Source organism: Oncorhynchus masou, chromosome 27, assembly GCF_036934945.1.
Source record: "Oncorhynchus masou masou isolate Uvic2021 chromosome 27, UVic_Omas_1.1, whole genome shotgun sequence".
Classification (NCBI taxonomy): domain Eukaryota; kingdom Metazoa; phylum Chordata; class Actinopteri; order Salmoniformes; family Salmonidae; genus Oncorhynchus; species Oncorhynchus masou.
The window spans coordinates 62867537-62888034 of NC_088238.1; the positions used below are offsets into that span (position 1 = coordinate 62867537).

The 20498-nt window shown below is 49.0% G+C and overlaps 1 protein-coding gene across 2 annotated transcripts in view; it reads right to left on the bottom strand.

Annotated features, from left to right (window-relative positions):
• Window positions 1-20498, bottom strand: part of lratb.1 (lecithin retinol acyltransferase b, tandem duplicate 1) — a 50411-nt gene that overhangs the window by 3055 nt on the left and 26858 nt on the right. For both annotated transcript variants that reach the window (XM_064940845.1, XM_064940844.1), the window contains exons 12-17: window positions 20304-20406; window positions 16135-16234; window positions 15067-15106; window positions 5990-6041; window positions 5670-5772; window positions 3165-3248 (exon numbers count right to left, since the gene is read on the bottom strand). In XM_064940845.1, coding sequence (XP_064796917.1) covers window positions 3165-3248; window positions 5670-5772; window positions 5990-6041; window positions 15067-15106; window positions 16135-16234; window positions 20304-20406 — 482 coding nt within the window. The remainder of the gene's footprint in view (window positions 1-3164; window positions 3249-5669; window positions 5773-5989; window positions 6042-15066; window positions 15107-16134; window positions 16235-20303; window positions 20407-20498) is intronic.

Genomic DNA, 20498 nt, shown 5'->3' on the forward strand with positions numbered 1-20498 from the left:
TTAATATCACACCTGAGGGGAGAGAGACCATTAATATCACACCTGAGGGGAGAGAGACCATTAATATCACACCTGAGGGGAGAGAGACCATTAATATCACACCTGGGGAGAGAGACCATTAATATCACACCTGAGGGGGAGAGACCATTAATATCACACCTGAGGGGAGAGAGACCATTAATATCACACCTGAGGGGAGAGAGACCATTAATATCACACCTGAGGGGGGAGAGACCATTAATATCACACCTGAGGGGAGAGAGACCATTAATATCACACCTGAGGGGGGAGAGACCATTAATATCACACCTGAGGGGAGAGAGACCATTAATATCACACCTGAGGGGAGAGAGACCATTAATATCACACCTGAGGGGGGAGAGAGACCATTAATATCACACCTGAGGTGAGAGAGACCATTAATATCACACCCGAGAGGGGAGAGACCATTAATATCACACCTGAGGGGGGAGAGACCATTAATATCACACCTGGGGGGAGAGAGACCATTAATATCACACCTGAGGGGAGAGAGACCACTAATATCACACCTGAGGGGAGAGAGACCATTAATATCACACCTGAGGGGGGAGAAAGGCCATTAATATCACACCTGAGGGGAGAGAGACCATTAATATCACACCCGAGAGGGGAGAGACCATTAATATCACACCTGAGGGGGGAGAGACCATTAATATCACACCTGGGGGAGAGAGACCATTAATATCACACCTGAGGGGGGAGAGAAAGACCATTAATATCACACCTGAGGGGGGAGAGACCATTAATATCACACCTGAGGGGAGAGAGACCATTAATATCACACCTGAGGGGGGAGAGACCATTAATATCACACCTGGGGGGAGAGACCATTAATATCACACCTGGGGGGAGAGGAGAGACCATTAATATCACACCTGAGGGGAGAGAGACCATTAATATCACACCCGAGAGGGGAGAGACCATTAATATCACACCCGAGGGGGGAGAGACCATTAATTTCACACCTGAGGGGGGAGAGACCATTAATATCAACATTCAATGTTCCTCTACTGTTCAATGTCAACAGTCTACTGTACTGTGGATTAGTCAGTAATGTAACAGTCTATTGTACTGTGAATTAGTCATACACAAGACATCCTCCAGCTGTACTACACAGGACACGAGACATCCTCCAGCTGTACTACACAGGACACGAGACATCCTCCAGCTGAACTACACAGGACACGAGACATCCTCCAGCTGTACTACACAGGACACGAGACATCCTCCAGCTGTACTACACAGGACACGAGACATCCTCCAGCTGTACTACACAGGACACGAGACATCCTCCAGCTGTACTACACAGGACACGAGACATCCTCCAGCTGTACTACACAGGACACGAGACATCCTCCAGCTGTACTACACAGGACACGAGACATCCTCCAGCTGTACTACACAGGACACGAGACATCCTCCAGCTGTACTACACAGGACACGAGACATCCTCCAGCTGTACTACACAGGACACGAGACATCCTCCAGCTGAACTACACAGGACACGAGACATCCTCCAGCTGTACTACACAGGACACGAGACATCCTCCAGCTGTACTACACAGGACACGAGACATCCTCCAGCTGTACTACACAGGACACGAGACATCCTCCAGCTGTACTACACAGGACACGAGACATCCTCCAGCTGTACTACACAGGACACGAGACATCCTCCAGCTGTACTACACAGGACACAAGACATCCTCCAGCTGTACTACACAGGACACGAGACATCCTCCAGCTGTACTATACAGGACACGAGACATCCTCCAGCTGTACTACACAGGACACGAGACATCCTCCAGCTGAACTACACAGGACACGAGACATCCTCCAGCTGTACTACACAGGACACGAGACATCCTCCAGCTGAACTATACAGGACACGAGACATCCTCCAGCTGAACTACACAGGACACGAGACATCCTCCAGCTGTAGTATACAGGACACGAGACATCCTCCAGCTGAACTACACAGGACACGAGACATCCTCCAGCTGAACTACACAGGACACGAGACATCCTCCAGCTGTACTATACAGGACACGAGACATCCTCCAGCTGAACTATACAGGACACGAGACATCCTCCAGCTGTAGTATACAGGACACGAGACATCCTCCAGCTGAACTATACAGGACACGAGACATCCTCCAGCTGTACTACACAGGACACGAGACATCCTCCAGCAGTACTACACAGGACACGAGACATCCTCCAGCAGTACTACACAGGACACGAGACATCCTCCAGCAGTACTACACAGGACACGAGACATCCTCCAGCAGTACTACACAGGACACGAGACATCCTCCAGCAGTACTACACAGGACACGAGACATCCTCCAGCTGTACTACACAGGACACGAGACATCCTCCAGCTGTACTACACAGGACACGAGACATCCTCCAGCTGAACTACACAGGACACGAGACATCCTCCAGCTGTACTATATAGGACACGAGACATCCTCCAGCTGTACTACACAGGACACGAGACATCCTCCAGCTGAACTACACAGGACACGAGACATCCTCCAGCTGAACTATACAGGACACGAGACATCCTCCAGCTGTACTATACATGACACGAGACATCCTCCAGCTGTACTATACAGGACACGAGACATCCTCCAGCTGTACTATACAGGACACGAGACATCCTCCAGCTGTACTACACAGGACACGAGACATCCTCCAGCTGAACTACACAGGACACGAGACATCCTCCAGCTGTACTACACAGGACACGAGACATCCTCCAGCTGTACTACACAGGACACGAGACATCCTCCAGCTGTACTACACAGGACACGAGACATCCTCCAGCTGTACTACACAGGACACGAGACATCCTCCAGCTGTACTATACAGGACACGAGACATCCTCCAGCTGTACTACACAGGACACGAGACATCCTCCAGCTGTACTACACAGGACACGAGACATCCTCCAGCTGTACTACACAGGACACGAGACATCCTCCAGCTGTACTATACAGGACACGAGACATCCTCCAGCTGTACTAAACAGGACACGAGACATCCTCCAGCTGTACTACACAGGACACGAGACATCCTCCAGCTGAACTATACAGTTTTTGTACAGTGAGTCTTACCAATGTTACTAGAGTCTCCCTTGTCTCCACTCCTGGTGTAGGCCAACTCCTCCAGCCTGTAGGAGTGGGGACCACTGGGCAGATCTGGAGAGAGAGAGAACAGTGAGAGAAGGAAAGATAAGCAGGAACGGGAGAAGGGTCAGAACAGCATTAGACTCTGATTTTTCATAATGAACCAGCCTCTCTCTTCATTCATGGAGGAACCAGAGTGTTCCTATCTACAGAGGGGTAGGTAATCTATTAGTTCTGCCTCTCTCTTCATTCATGAGAGTAGTGTGTAGAGGACTGGGGGGGGTTGAGTAGTGTGTAGAGGACTGGGGGGTTGAGTAGTGTAGAGGACTGGGGTGGGTTGAGTAGTGTGTAGAGGACTGGGGGGTTGAGTAGTGTGTAGAGGACTGGGGGGTTGAGTAGTGTGTAGAGGACTGGGGGGTTGAGTAGTGTGTAGAGGACTGGGGGGTTGAGTAGTGTGTAGAGGACTGGAGGGGTTGAGTAGTGTGTAGAGGACTGGGACTGTTGAGTAGTGTGTAGAGGACTGGGGGGGTTGAGTAGTGTGTAGAGGACTGGGGGGGTTGAGTAGTGTGTAGAGGACTGGGGGGGTTGAGTAGTGTGTAGAGGACTGTGGGGGGGTTGAGTAGTGTGTAGAGGACTGGGGTGGTTGAGTAGTGTGTAGAGGACTGGAGGGGTTGAGTAGTGTGTAGAGGACTGGGGGGTTGAGTAGTGTGTAGAGGACTGGAGGGGTTAAGTAGTGTGTAGAGGACTGGGGGGTTGAGTAGTGTGTAGAGGACTGGGGGGGGTTGAGTAGTGTGTAGAGGACTGGGGGGTTGTGTAGTGTGTAGAGGACTGGGGGGTTGAGTAGTGTGTAGAGGACTGGGGGGTTGAGTAGTGTGTAGAGGACTGGGGGGTTGAGTAGTGTGTAGAGGACTGGGGGGTTGAGTAGTCTGTAGAGGACTGGAGGGGGTTGAGTAGTGTGTAGAGGACTGGGGGGGGTTGAGTAGTGTGTAGAGGACTGGGGGGGGTTGAGTAGTGTGTAGAGGACTGGGAGGGGGTTGAGTAGTCTGTAGAGGACTGGAGGGGTTGAGTTGTGTGTAGAGGACTGGGGGGTTGAGTAGTGTGTAGAGGACTGGGGGGTTGAGTAGTGTGTAGAGGACTGGGGGGTTGAGTAGTGTGTAGAGGACTGGAGGGGTTGAGTAGTGTGTAGAGGACTGGGGGGGTTGAGTAGTGTGTAGAGGACTGGGGGGTTGAGTAGTGTGTAGAGGACTGGGGGGGGGGGTTGAGTAGTGTGTAGAGGACTGGGAGGGGGTTAAGTAGTGTGTAGAGGACTGGAGGGGTTAAGTAGTGTGTAGAGGACTGGGGGGTTGAGTAGTGTGTAGAGGACTGGGGGGGTTGAGTAGTGTGTAGAGGACTGGGGGGGGGGGGGGTTGAGTAGTGTGTAGAGGACTGGGGGGTTGAGTAGTGTGTAGAGGACTGGAGGGGGTTGAGTAGTGTGTAGAGGACTGGGGGGTTGAGTAGTGTGTAGAGGACTGGAGGGGTTGAGTAGTGTGTAGAGGACTGGGGGGTTGAGTAGTGTGTAGAGGACTGGGGGGTTGAGTTGTGTGTAGAGGACTGGGGGGGTTGAGTAGTGTGTAGAGGACTGGGGGGTTGAGTAGTGTGTAGAGGACTGGAGGGGGTTGAGTAGTGTGTAGAGGACTGGGGGGTTGAGTAGTGTGTAGAGGACTGGGGGGGGTTGAGTAGTGTGTAGAGGACTGGGGGGGTTGAGTAGTGTGTAGAGGACTGGGGGGTTGAGTAGTGTGTAGAGGACTGGGGGGTTGAGTAGTGTGTAGAGGACTGGGGGGTTGAGTAGTGTGTAGAGGACTGGGGGGTTGAGTAGTGTGTAGAGGACTGGAGGGGTTGAGTAGTGTGTAGAGGACTGGGGGGGTTGAGTAGTGTGTAGAGGACTGGGGGGGGTTGAGTAGTGTGTAGAGGACTGGGGGGAGTTGAGTAGTGTGTAGAGGACTGGGGGGTTGAGTAGTGTGTAGAGGACTGGGGGGTAGAGTAGTGTGTAGAGGACTGGGGGGTTGAGTAGTGTGTAGAGGACTGGGGAGGTTGAGTAGTGTGTAGAGGACTGGGGGGTTGAGTAGTGTGTAGAGGACTGGGGGGGTTCATTAGTGTGTAGAGGACTGGGGGGTTGAGTAGTGTGTACTGGGGGGTTGAGTAGTGTGTATTGGGGGGTTGAGTAGTGTGTACTGGGGGTTGAGTAGTGTGTAGAGGACTGGGAGGGTTGAGTAGTGTGTAGAGGACTGGGGGGTTGAGTAGTGTGTAGAGGACTGGGGGGATTGAGTAGTGTGTAGAGGACTGGGGGGTTGAGTAGTGTGTAGAGGACTGGGGGGTTGAGTAGTGTGTAGAGGACTGGGGGGTTGAGTAGTGTGTAGAGGACTGGGGGGTTGAGTAGTGTGTAGAGGACTGGGGGGGTTGAGTAGTGTGTAGAGGACTAGGAGGGGGTTGTGTGGAGACCAGGTGATAGCGTACCTGGGACAGGTACAGCTTTCTCCTCCGCTGGGGGCGGAGCCTCAGAGTCTGACTCCGCCCCAGTGTGCGTCTCGGCGTGCTCTCCACCAATGTGCACGTCCACCTGCAGTGATGTCATCGATAAACAGTGAATTAATACATCAACCAATGAATCAAATCAGTTGAACTCTATCGGCCACTAAATAAAACCATTCAATCTACACTAACCGTAAATACATGATCCGCGTCGATCAATAAATCAACCCATTAATTAATATACCAGCAAATCGATCAATTCATCTGATCAGTATCAATGAAGAATAATATTGCCATGACTTTACCTTCAGCTGAGACTTTGAATGCATGAAGAAGAAAGGTTTCAGAACCGGAGAGCTGGAAAAGTCATCATGGAAACAATCATGGAAACAATCATGAAAACAATCATGGAAACAATCATGAAAACAATCATGGAAACAATCATGGAAACAATCATGGAAACAATCATGGAAACAATCATGAAAAACAATCATGAAAAACAATCATGGAAGCAATCATGGAAGCAATCATGGAAGCAATCATGGAAGCAATCATGGAAGCAATCATGGAAGCAATCATGGAAAACAATCATGGAAACAATCAAGGAAACAATCATGGAAGCAATCATGGAAGCAATCATGGAAGCAATCATGGAAGCAATCATGGAAACAATCATGGAAACAATCATGGAAACAATCATGGAAACAATCATGGAAACAATCATGAAAAACAATCATGAAAAACAATCATGGAAACAATCATGGAAACAATCATGGAAGCAATCATGGAAGCAATCATGGAAGCAATCATGGAAGCAATCATGGAAGCAATCATGGAAGCAATCATGGAAAACAATCATGGAAACAATCAAGGAAACAATCATGGAAGCAATCATGGAAGCAATCATGGAAGCAATCATGGAAGCAATCATGGAAGCAATCATGGAAGCAATCATGGAAAACAATCATGGAAACAATCAAGGAAACAATCAAGGAAACAATCAAGGAAACAATCATGGAAACAATCATGGAAACAATCATGGAAACAATCATGAAAAACAATCATGGAAAACAATCATGGAAACAATCATGGAAACAATCATGGAAACAATCATGGAAACAATCATGGAAGGAATCATGGAAACAATCATGGAAGGAATCATGGAAACAATCATGGAAGGAATCATGGAAACAATCATGGAAGGAATCATGGAAACAATCATGGAAACAATCATGGAAACAATCATGGAAAGACCCCCCCCCCCCCAAAAAAGAACAACAACAACATAGGATTGTTTTGTGTGTGAGAGAAAGGCTGTGTGGCAGTCAGGACATTTGGTCAGCCGGTGATTATCAAACGAAATAACTGCCTGTTTTACGGTAACTGACCGTTAATCAACATAAACATAGTTAGCATCTCCTGGTCTCCACACATACAGCCTAAAAGCCGCTGATACAGACCTTTGTAACATCTACAATTTTAAAAAGCCTAATAAATCCATATAATATAGCCTACACCATCCCAATAAATCAATTTTTAGACAGGTCTGAAGAAGCACGATTTGAAGAAAATGTAGTTTATTTCAGAACAACACAATAGCATCCCTGAGTCAGTCCTTATGTTAGGTCCTGATCTGGCTGTGCCATATGGCTCTAGGCTACACTAGTTCATTTAGCAGACAACATTTGCTTAGAATTCCGTGGTATAATTTTATATTGTTTTATAGTCTGAAGAATACAATTGAACAAAAAACCGAATAAAATAGAAATGCTCCTTTCTCCAAATGATTTGAGGGAGGTACTCCTAAATGCTTAATTTAGAGTTATTAATGTAACTTTAGTTGTTCTATAAACGTCGGGCTGATATGTTTTGATGTTTAATACATTGTAAGGCTGCATGGTGCGACTCTAATGATGATTTGAAAAGTCGCTTGAAAAGGCATGAGTTCTGCTTTGTTTTTGCACAGGCTGTACACACTTCATCAGTCTCTCACTGACAATTTGACGAGCACTTGATAATGCCTCGTAATTTTCTGGCGTCATCCCATTTGTTGTGGCCGTAACGCCCCCTAAAGAAATCCATGCCTTTTGTGGCCGGTGGCCGTCATTATGATAACCAGCTGAATAACCTCTCACTCACATGGCTCTCCATCACGTGATGGGGTCACCTCTCACTCACGTGGCTCTCCATCACGTGATGGGGTCACCTCTCACTCACGTGGCTCTCCATCACGTGATGGGGTCTTTCTCACTCACATGGCTTTCCATCACGTGATGGGGTCTTTCTCACTCACATGGCTCTCCATCACGTGATGGGGTCACCTCTCACTCACATGGCTCTCCATCACGTGATGGGGTCACCTCTCACTCACATGGCTCTCCATCACGTGATGGGGTCACCTCTCACTCACATGGCTGTCCATCACGTGATGGGGTCTTTCTCACTCACATGGCTCTCCATCACGTGATGGGGTCACCTCTTACTCACATGGCTCTCCATCATGTGATGGGGTCACCTCTCTCTCACATGGCTGTCCATCACGTGATGGGGTCTTTCTCACTCACATGGCTCTCCATCACGTGATGGGGTCACCTCTCACTCACATGGCTCTCCATCACGTGATGGGGTCTTTCTCACTCACATGGCTCTCCATCACGTGATGGGGTCACCTCTCACTCACATGGCTCTCCATCACGTGATGGGGTCACCTCTCACTCACATGGCTCTCCATCACGTGATGGGGTCACCTCTCACTCACATGGCTCTCCATCACATGATCGGGTCTTTCTCACTCACATGGCTCTCCATCACGTGATGGGGTCACCTCTCACTCACATGGCTCTCCATCACGTGACGGGGTCACCTCTCACTCACATGGCTCTCCATCACGTGACGTGGTCACCTCTCACTCACATGGCTCTCCATCACATGATGTGGTCACCTCTCACTCACATGACTCTCCATCACATGATCGGGTCTTTCTCACTCACATGGCTCTCCATCACGTGATGTGGTCACCTCTCACTCACATGGCTCTCCATCACATGATGTGGTCACCTCTCACTCACATGGCTCTCCATCACGTGATGGGGTCACCTCTCACTCACATGGCTCTCCATCACATGATCTGGTCTTTCTCACTCACATGGCTCTCCATCACGTGATGGGGTCACCTCTCACTCACATGACTCTCCATCACATGATCGGGTCTTTCTCACTCACATGGCTCTCCATCACGTGATGGGGTCACCTCTCACTCACATGGCTCTCCATCACGTGATGGGGTCACCTCTCACTCACATGGCTCTCCATCACGTGATCGGGTCTTTCTCACTCACATGGTTCTCCATCACGTGATCGGGTCTTTCTCACTCACATGGCTCTCCATCACGTGATGTGGTCACCTCTCACTCACATGGCTCTCCATCACATGATGTGGTCACCTCTCACTCACATGGCTCTCCATCACGTGATGGGGTCACCTCTCACTCACATGGCTCTCCATCACATGATCTGGTCTTTCTCACTCACATGGCTCTCCATCACGTGATGGGGTCACCTCTCACTCACATGACTCTCCATCACATGATCGGGTCTTTCTCACTCACATGGCTCTCCATCACGTGATGGGGTCACCTCTCACTCACATGGCTCTCCATCACGTGATGGGGTCACCTCTCACTCACATGGCTCTCCATCACGTGATCGGGTCTTTCTCACTCACATGGCTCTCCATCACGTGATCGGGTCTTTCTCACTCACATGGCTCTCCATCACGTGATGTGGTCACCTCTCACACACATGGCTCTCCATCACGTGATGGGGTCACCTCTCACTCACATGGCTCTCCATCACGTGATGGGGTCACCTCTCACTCACATGGCTCTCCATCACGTGATGGGGTCACCTCTCACTCACATGGCTCTCCATCACGTGATGGGGTCACCTCTCACTCACATGGCTCTCCATCACGTGATGGGGTCACCTCTCACTCACATGGCTCTCCATCACGTGATCGGGTCTTTCTCACTCACATGACTCTCCATCACGTGATGGGGTCACCTCTCACTCACATGGCCCTCCATCACGTGATGGGGTCACCTCTCACTCACATGACTCTCCATCACATGATCGGGTCACCTCTCACTCACATGACTCTCCATCACATGATCGGGTCTTTCTCACAGGCTACAAGTGAAGACAGACACATCGGGGACGCTACTGCGTACATCCTTATCCAATTCCGAGGTGCATATTGAAGATATTGTCACAACTGTCCACATTATCTTTTCGTCAGCCAATGAGATGAGTCGGCCTAACGAACAGCAAAAGCACTAGCCTGTCAATCTACTATCCCCCATAGTACAAAAATTGACCCATTCTATTCTGTGCGAGAAATAAATATTCCAAACATAGTCTGGGACAGTTGTGGGGATGCGATAAATGAATACAACCACTAGCATCCCAAAAAAATCCTGTTTTTAACGCAATGAGGCCGAGGCAACAGATGAGAACATTTAGCTTAAAATGTTGATAAACTATTCGGCTATTTCTTCACATTATAAGCGCAGAAATACGAACATGGCAGTAGGCTATGAGAGCAAATGTCCCATTAGCAGGAAAACACCATTATCAACAGTGGCCACAAATATGATTATGTATCTAATGCTTTTATTATCAAAGGTGCATATTTATGGTGGAAATTATCTCTCCCCAAAAACTGGAACCTCACCCACTGCTTATATACCCCAGCTGGGCTCTTACACCTCTTGTAAAGCCGATTAATACTCTTCATTTTAAGAACTTATTTTTGGCCACTTTAGTTGTGATTACAAATCTTATTGAAACATACAGGCCTATGAGTTAGGCTACCAAAAACACTCACAAACTTCTACAGATGCACAATCGAGAGCATCCCGTCGGGCTGTATCACCGCCTGGTACGGCAACTGCTCCGCCCACAACCGTAAGGCTCTCCAGAGAGTAGTGAGGTCTGCACAACGCATCACCGGGGGCAAACTACCTGCCCTCCAGGACACCTACACCACCCGATGTCACAGGAAGGCCATAAAGATCATCAAGGACATCAACCACCCGAGCCACTGCCTGTTCACCCCGCTATCATCCAGAAGGCGAGGTCAGTACAGGTGCATCAAAGCTGGGACCGAGAGACTGAAAAACAGCTTCTATCTCAAGGCCATCAGACTGTTAAACAGCCACCACTAACATTGAGTGGCTGCTGCCAACACACTGACTCAACTCCAGCCACTTTAATAATGGGAATTGATGGGAAATGTAAAATATATTCTAAATAATATATGTATGAAATTTGTTTTTATAACGAATCATTATCATGCACCTGTATCAAAACAGGGACAGCGGGAAAAACATGTAATCTATGGATTTAAATAGAGGATGTAATCTATGGATTTAAATAGAGGATGTAATCTATGGATTTAAATAGAGGATGTAATCTATGGATCTAAATAGAGGATGTAATCTATGGATCTAAATAGAGGATGTAATCTATGGATTTAAATAGAGGATGTAATCTATGGATTTAAATAGAGGATGTAATCTAATGGATTTAAATAGAGGATGTAATCTAATGGATTTAAATAGAGGATGTAATCTAATGGATTTAAATAGAGGATGTAATCTAATGGATCTAAATAGAGGATGTAATCTATGGATCTAAATAGAGGATGTAATCTAATGGATTTAAATAGAGGATGTAATCTAATGAATTTAAATAGAGGATGTAATCTAATGAACTTAAATAGAGGATGTAATCTAATGGATTTAAATAGAGGATGTAATCTAATGGATTTAAATAGAGGATGTAATCTAATGGATTTAAATAGAGGATGTAATCTAATGGATTTAAATAGAGGATGTAATCTAATGGATTTAAATAGAGGATGTAATCTAATGGATTTAAATAGAGGATGTAATCTATGGATTTAAATAGAGGATGTAATCTAATGGATTTAAATAGAGGATGTAATCTAATGAATTTAAATAGAGGATGTAATCTAATGGATTTAAATAGAGGATGAAATCTAATGGATTTAAATAGAGGATGTAATCTAATGGCTCATACCTTCTCTAACCTTTCTCCTGAGTCTGCCTCCTCAACCCTCCTCTCTTCCCTTTCTGCATCCTTTGACTCTCTATGTCCCCTATCCTCCAGGCCGGCTCGGTCCTCCCCTCCCGCTCCGTGGCTCGATGACTCATTGCGAGCTCACAGAACAGAGCTCCGGGCAGCCGAGCGGAAATGGAGGAAAACTCGCCTCCCTGCAGACCTGGCATCCTTTCACTCCCTCCTCTCTACATTTTCCTCCTCTGTCTCTGCTGCTAAAGCCACTTTCTACCACTCTAAATTCCAAGCATCTGCCTCTAACCCTAGGAAGCTCTTTGCCACCTTCTCCTCCCTCCTGAATCCTCCTCCCCCTCCCCCCTCCTCCCTCTCTGCAGATGACTTCGTCAACCATTTTGAAAAGAAGGTCGACGACATCCGATCCTCGTTTGCTAAGTCAAACGACACCGCTGGTTCTGCTCACACTGCCCTACCCTGTGCTCTGACCTCTTTCTCCCCTCTCTCTCCAGATGAAATCTCGCTTCTTGTGACGGCCGGCCGCCCAACAACCTGCCCGCTTGACCCTATCCCCTCCTCTCTTCTCCAGACCATTTCCGGGAACCTTCTCCCTTACCTCACCTCGCTCATCAACTCATCCCTGACCGCTGGCTACGTCCCTTCCGTCTTCAAGAGAGCGAGAGTTGCACCCCTTCTGAAAAAACCTACACTCGATCCCTCCGATGTCAACAACTACAGACCAGTATCCCTTCTTTCTTTTCTCTCCAAAACTCTTGAACGTGCCGTCCTTGGCCAGCTCTCCCACTATCTCTCTCAGAATGACCTTCTTGATCCAAATCAGTCAGGTTTCAAGACTAGTCATTCAACTGAGACTGCTCTTCTCTGTATCACGGAGGCGCTCCGCACTGCTAAAGCTAACTCTCTCCCTCTGCTCTCATCCTTCTAGACCTATCGGCTGCCTTCGATACTGTGAACCATCAGATCCTCCTCTCCACCCTCTCCGAGTTGGGCATCTCCGGCGCGGCCCACGCTTGGATTGCGTCCTACCTGACAGGTCGCTCCTACCAGGTGGCGTGGCGAGAATCTGTCTCCTCGCCACGCGCTCTCACCACTGGTGTCCCCCAGGGCTCTGTTCTAGGCCCTCTCCTATTCTCGCTATACACCAAGTCACTTGGCTCTGTCATAACCTCACATGGTCTCTCCTATCATTGCTATGCAGACGACACACAATTAATCTTCTCCTTTCCCCCTTCTGATGACCAGGTGGCGAATCGCATCTCTGCATGTCTGGCAGACATATCAGTGTGGATGACGGATCACCACCTCAAGCTGAACCTCGGCAAGACGGAGCTGCTCTTCCTCCCGGGGAAGGACTGCCCGTTCCATGATCTCGCCATCACGGTTGACAACTCCATTGTGTCCTCCTCCCAGAGCGCTAAGAACCTTGGCGTGATCCTGGACAACACCCTATCGTTCTCAACCAACATCATGGCGGTGGCCCGTTCCTGTAGGTTCATGCTCTACAACATCCGCAGAGTACGACCCTGCCTCACACAGGAAGCGGCGCAGGTCCTAATCCAGGCACTTGTCATCTCCCGTCTGGATTACTGCAACTCGCTGTTGGCTGGGCTCCCTGCCTGTGCCATTAAACCCCTACAACTCATCCAGAACGCCGCAGCCCGTCTGGTGTTCAACCTTCCCAAGTTCTCTCACGTCACCCCGCTCCTCCGCTCTCTCCACTGGCTTCCAGTTGAAGCTCGCATCCGCTACAAGACCATGGTGCTTGCCTACGGAGCTGTGAGGGGAACGGCACCGCAGTACCTCCAGGCTCTGATCAGGCCCTACACCCAAGCAAGGGCACTGCGTTCATCCACCTCTGGCCTGCTCGCCTCCCTACCATTGAGGAAGTACAGTTCCCGCTCAGCCCAGTCAAAACTGTTCGCTGCTCTGGCCCCCCAATGGTGGAACAAACTCCCTCACGACGCCAGGACAGCGGAGTCAATCACCACCTTCCGGAGACACCTGAAACCCCACCTCTTCAAGGAATACCTAGGATAAGATAAGTAATCCTTCTCACCACCCCCCCTTAATGATTTAGATGCACTATTGTAAAGTGGCTGTTCCACTGGATGTCAGAAGGTGAATTCACCAATTTGTAAGTCGCTCTGGATAAGAGCATCTGCTAAATGACTTAAATGTAAATGTAAATGTAAATGTAATCTAATGGATTTAAATAGAGGATGTAATCTAATGGATTTAAATAGAGGATGTAATCTAATGGATTTAAATAGAGGATGTAATCTAATGGATTTAAATAGAGGATGTAATCTAATGGATTTAAATAGAGGATGTAATCTAATGGATTTAAATAGAGGATGTAATCTAATGGATTTAAATAGAGGATGTAATCTAATGGATTTAAATAGAGGATGTAATCTAATGGATTTAAATAGAGGATGTAATCTAATGGATTTAAATAGAGGATGTAATCTATGGATTTAAATAGAGGATGTAATCTAATGGATTTAAATAGAGGATGTAATCTAATGGATTTAAATAGAGGATGTAATCTAATGGATTTAAATAGAGGATGTAATCTATGGATTTAAATAGAGGATGTAATCTAATGGATTTAAATAGAGGATGTAATCTAATGGATTTAAATAGAGGATGTAATCTATGGATTTAAATAGAGGATGTAATCTAATGGATTTAAATAGAGGATGTAATCTAATGGATTTAAATAGAGGATGTAATCTAATGGATTTAAATAGAGGATGTAATCTATGGATTTAAATAGAGGATGTAATCTAATGGATTTAAATAGAGGATGTAATCCCGTGGTTTATTTTCAGACAAGTAGGCTATACTCCTGTTGTAAAGAGAAGCAATGTGCTAAAACATTAGGAAAGTTGATCAATAACTATAGTAGGCCTCGCCTTTAGAAAGCTGATGGGATCCTCTTCTGTTTAACAGAGGCCATCACGCAGCATTTGGCCTATTGAAATGTTGCGGAGCGTGAGCTCACATGAAGTGTTTAGATTAGATTTTTCGAATACATTTGCATTGATGTCAGAGTGATTAGAGGGACAATAGAGTGCTGAGTACAGTTAGACAGTTTGGTAGGTAACGAATGACCATCAGCAGCATCAGAGCTTGGAAAAGCCTTTTTTTTTTACCGTAACTAAACGGTCACGTTGACTTGTGACCGCCGGTTTGGCGGTAATACGGTCACCATAACAGCCCTATGTGTGAGTGTATATGAGAATCCCTTTTGAATACTTACACTCTTGGTCGTCCTCCAACTATGCCCATGAGTCCAGGAGCTAGGAGAGAGAGAACACACAGACATGGTTTAGCTAGTGGTTGTGATTATGAGGACACACACAGTATAGTTAGTGGCTGTGAACATGAGGAATCCAGACACACACACACACACACACACACACACACACACACACACACACACACACACACACACACACACACACACTATAGCTAGTGGTTGTGAACATGAGGTAACTAGACACACACACACACACAATCCCAGACACACTATAGCTAGTGGTTGTGAACATGAGGTAACTAGACACACACACACACACACACACACACACACACACACACACACACACACACACACACACACACACACACACACACACACTATAGCTAGTGGTTGTGATTATGAGGAATCCACACTAACACCTGTCCATGTACAGACAGTGGATCAATCCCAAATGCCCTACAGTAGAAAAGACCCACAGGACTCTGGTCAATGATAGTGCACTATATAGGGAACAGGGAGCCATTTGGGACGCCTCCTGTTAGTCAGATGGCAATATGCTGTTACTGTAACTCTGCGTCAACATAACACTCGTTCCCGCATTCACTGATTCATACAGAGTTCAACTAAGGAACAGAGGGAGGGAGAGAGAGAGAGAGAGAGAGAGGGAGGGAGGGAGGGAGGGAGGGAGGGAGGGAGGGAGGGAGGGAGGGAGGGAGGGAGGGGGAGAGAGGGAGGGAGAGGGAGAGAGAGAGAGAGAGGGGAGGGAGGGAGGGAGGGAGGGAGAGGGAGGGGGGAGGGGAGAGAGAGAGAGGGGGGAGGGAGGGAGGGGAGGGAGAGGGAGGGGGGAGGGAGAGAGAGAGAGGGGGGAGGGAGGGAGAGAGGGAGAGGGAGGGGGGGAAGGAGGGAGAGAGAGGGGGGGGGTTTGTGTGTGTGTGTGTGTGTGTGTCCAATGTGTGTGTGTGTGTGTGTGTGTACACAGTGTGTGTGTACAGTGTGTGTGTACTGTGTGTGTGGGCATCCTACATTAATGCGAGCTTATACTAGCGTGTGTGTTTACACTCCTACCCATGCCCGTTCCTGCAGGTGCTATCTCCCTGGCAAAGAACTCCAGAGCTTTCTTCTGTTTATGACGCACAGCCATCCAGACTACCACCTCTCTAGGGGTCTGGAGAGAGGAGGGGGGAAGGGAGAGTGAGAGAGAGGGAGGAGGGGAGAGGGAGAGAGAGAGAGAGAGAGAGAGAGAGGTGAAGGAGAGAGAGAGGGTGAAGGAGAGGGATGAGGGGAGAGGGAGAGAGAGAGAGAGAGAGAGGGGGGTGAAGGAGAGAGAGAGAGAGAGAGAGAGAGAGAGGGGGGTGAAGGGAGAGAGAGAGAGAGAGAGAGAGAGAGCGAGAGACAGACAGAGAGGGGGTGAAGGGAGAGAGAGAGAAGGAAAGAGAGGGTGGGTGAAGGAGAGAGAGAGCGAGAGGGGGGTGAAGGAGAGAAGGAGAGAGAGAGAGCGAGAGAGAGGGGGGTGAAGGAGAGAGAGAGAGAGAGAGAGAGAGAGAGGGGGGGGGGTGAGAGAGAGAGAGAGAGAGAGAGAGAGAGAGAGAGAGAGAGGGGGTGAAGGAGAGAGAGAGAGAGAGGGGGTGAAGGAGAGAGAGAGAGAGAGAGAGAGAGAGGGGGGTGAAGGGAGAGAGAGAGAGAGAGAGAGAGAGAGAGAGAGAGGGGGTGAAGGAGAGAGAGAGAGAGAGAGGGGGTGAAGGAGAGAGAGAGAGAGAGAGAGAGAGAGAGAGGGGTGAAGGAGAGAGAGAGAGAGAGAGAGGGGTGAAGGAGAGAGAGAGAGAGAGGGGTGAAGGAGAGAGAGAGAGAGAGAGGGGTGAAGGAGAGAGAGAGAGAGAGAGGTGAAGGAGAGAGAGAGGGGTGAAGGAGAGAGAGAGAGAGAGGGGTGAAGGAGAGAGAGAGAGAGAGAGAGAGAGAGAGAGAGAGAGAGAGAGAGGGGGGGAGTTTAGATATGCTGTATGAATCCATTGCCAGCAGAGCCCTTGCTGGGTAAAGAGGCAATGAAACAGGTTTACCCCTGACCTCTGACCATCATACACCCTGATGGGGTGGGTCCCAAATGACACCATATTACACGGGGTAGCTATACCAAGTCGATGTGCAGGGATAAGAGGTAATTGAGGTAGATAAGTCCATATAGGTAAGGATAAAATGACTAGGTAACAGGACAGATAATGAACAGTAGCAGCAGCGTATGTGATCAAATCAAATTTATTTATACAGCCCTTCATACATCAGCTGATATCTCAAAGTGCTGTACAGAAACCCAGCCTTAAACCCCAAAGAGCAAGCAATGCAGGTGTAGAACACGGTGGCTAGGAAAAACTCCCTAGAAAGGCCAGAACCTAGGAAGACACCTGGAGAGGAACCAGGCTATGTGGGGTGGCCAGTCCCCTTCTGGCTGTACTGGGTAGAGAGGAACCAGGCTATGAGGGATGGCCAGTCCTCTTCTGGCTGTACTGGGTAGAGAGGAACCAGGCTATGAGGGATGGCCAGTCCCCTTCTGGCTGTACTGGGTAGAGGGGAACCAGGCTATGAGGGGTGGCCAGTCCTCTTCTGGCTGTACTGGGTAGAGGGGAACCAGGCTATGAGGGATGGCCAGTCCTCTTCTGGCTGTACTGGGTAGAGGGGAACCAGGCTATGAGGGGTGGCCAGTCCTCTTCTGGCTGTGCCGCGTGGAGATGTGACGAGACGGGTTTCTCGAGCCTGACGACATTTGTCCACAGACCGAGAATATTCTCTCCACGAACGCTTGAGATGTCGGGGCAGAAACCAGATGCCGGGGGGGGCAGAAACCAGATGCCGGGGGGCAGAAACCAGATGCCGGGGGCAGAAACCAGATGCCGGGGGCAGAAACCAGATGCCGGGGGCAGAAACCAGATGCCGGGGGCAGAAACCAGATGCCGGGGGGGCAGAAACCAGATGCCGGGGGGGCAGAAACCAGATGCCGGGGGGGCAGAAACCAGATGCCGGGGGGGCAGAAACCAGATGCCGGGGGGGGCAGACACCAGATGCCGGGGGGGGGCAGAAACCAGATGCCGGGGGCAGACACCAGATGCCGGGGGGGGGCAGAAACCAGATGCCGGGGGCAGAAACCAGATGCCGGGGGCAGAAACCAGATTCAGTGCCACAGCCCTCAGGTTTGGATAAACAGCCATCCTTGCCTGTCAGACCTGGAGAGGTGACTCTATAAACATGCTCTCCTTGAAACCTCTTCCAGGTATTTCCACAGCTCACACAGGGAACTTAATGCCCTGCTAGGATGACCCTCCAGCTGGACAGTGACCTCGGGCACAATCTTCAATGTGAGGAGGCTGTTTTTCTGAAGCACTGTGGTCGAGATTCTTGCTGGATTCATCGTGCATCTTCCTGGGTGTCCTGCTGCTCTACGGCTGTACTCTCTGATTGGCTGAAATACAAGACTCTGCTTCCCTCATCAGTGGCTCCATCTCTGTTGAGTCGAAGTGGCAGAGAAACCCTTGGGTCTATCAGACGAGCTGCTGCAGGGGTCAGATCGAAGTCTGGCTTCCAGAGGATTCAGTACGCATGCGAAGCGCTCACGCAGTGTCTTCAGGAGGACCTGTGCCAATGGTTTTGCGACGGTAGTCGACTGAAAGTGTGCCTCCAAGGTAGAGAAGGTACTGCAACACATCAGACAGCCACTGGCTGACAGTTTGAAGTCGGTCGGTGTGGAATGCGAACGGCTTCACAACTTAACAAGCTAGCTTGTTGTCTAGCTTGACCCAGTCACGGTCCGTGTTCACCCTCAGATTTGTTCCCTGTTGGCTAGTGTTAGCTAGTGATAGCCAGTGTTAGCCAGTGTTAGCTAGTGACAGCTAGTGGTAGCTAGTGAAAGCTAGTGTTAGCTAGTGACAGCTAGTGGTAACTAGTGGTAGCTAGTGACAGCTAATGGTAACTGGTGGTAGGTAGTGACAGCTAGTGGTAGCCAGTGAAAGGTAGTGTTAGCTAGTGACATCTAGTGGTAGCCAGTGACAGCCAGTGTTAGCTAGTGACAGCTAGTGAAAGCTAGTGGTAGCTAGTGGTAGCTAGTGACAGCTAGTGGTAACTAGTGGTAGCTAGTGACAGCTAGTGGTAACTAGTGGTAGCTAGTGACAGCCAGTGTTAGCTAGTGACAGCCAGTGTTAGCTAGTGACAGCTAGTGGTAGCTAGTGACAACTAGTGGTAGCTAGTGACAGCTAGTGGTAGCTAGTGACAGCTAGTGGTAGCTAGTGACAGCTAGTGGTAGCTAGTGGTAGCTAGTGACAGCTAGTGGTAGCTAGTGACAGCTAGTGGTAGCTAGTGACAGCTAGTGGTAACTAGTGGTAGCTAGTGGTAGCTAGTGACAGCCAATGTTAGCTAGTGACAGCTAGTGTTAACCAGTGACAGCCATTGTTAGCTAGTGACAGCTAGTGTTAACCAGTGACAGCCATTGTTAGCTAGTGACAGCCAGTGTTAACCAGTGACAGCCAGTGTTAGCTAGTGTTAGCTAGTGTTAGCTAGTGACAGCCAGTGTTACCTAGTGACAGCCAGTGTTACCTAGTGACAGCCAGTGTTAACCAGTGACAGCCAGTGTTAACCAGTGACAGCCAGTGTTAACCAGTGACAGCCAGTGACAGCCAGTGTTAGCTAGTGACAGCCAGTGACAGCCAGTGTTAGCTAGTGACAGCCAGTGTTAGCTAGTGACAGCCAGTGGTAGCTAGTGACAGCTAGTGGTAGCTAGTGACAGCCAGTGTTAGCTAGTGTTAGCTAGTGACAGCCAGTGTTAGCTAGTGACAGCCAGTGTTAGCTAGTGACAGCTAGTGACAGCGAGTGTTAGCTAGTGACAGCCAGTGTTAGCTAGTGACAGCCAGTGTTAGCTAGTGACAACTAGTGGTAGCCAGTGATAGCCAATGTTAGCTAGTGACAGCTGGTGTTAATTAGTGACAGCTAGTGGTAGCTAGTGACAACCAGTGTTAGCTAGTGACAGCTAGTGACAGCTGGTGTTAATTAGTGACAGCTAGTGGTAGCTAGTGACAGCTCGTGTTTAATGGTGGTGTTGGAGTCGTGTGCGACCATGCTGTCGTGGGTGAGCAGCAAGTACAGGACTGGACTAAGCACGCACCCCTGAGGAGCCCCAGTGTTAAGAGTGAGCACACAAACCTATTCAACACACACACACACACACACACACACACACAAACACACACGTAGCGTACCGTGTTATTGCTGTGTGGTCCGTAGGTATCTTCTGCCCCCAATACCTGAATGTTGACAGCGGTGAAGTCCTCCAGACCCAGCTGCTTGAACATCCGACGCGTCCTGTTAACACACACACACACACACACACACACACACACACACACACACACACGCACACACGCACACGCACACACGCACACGCACGCACACGC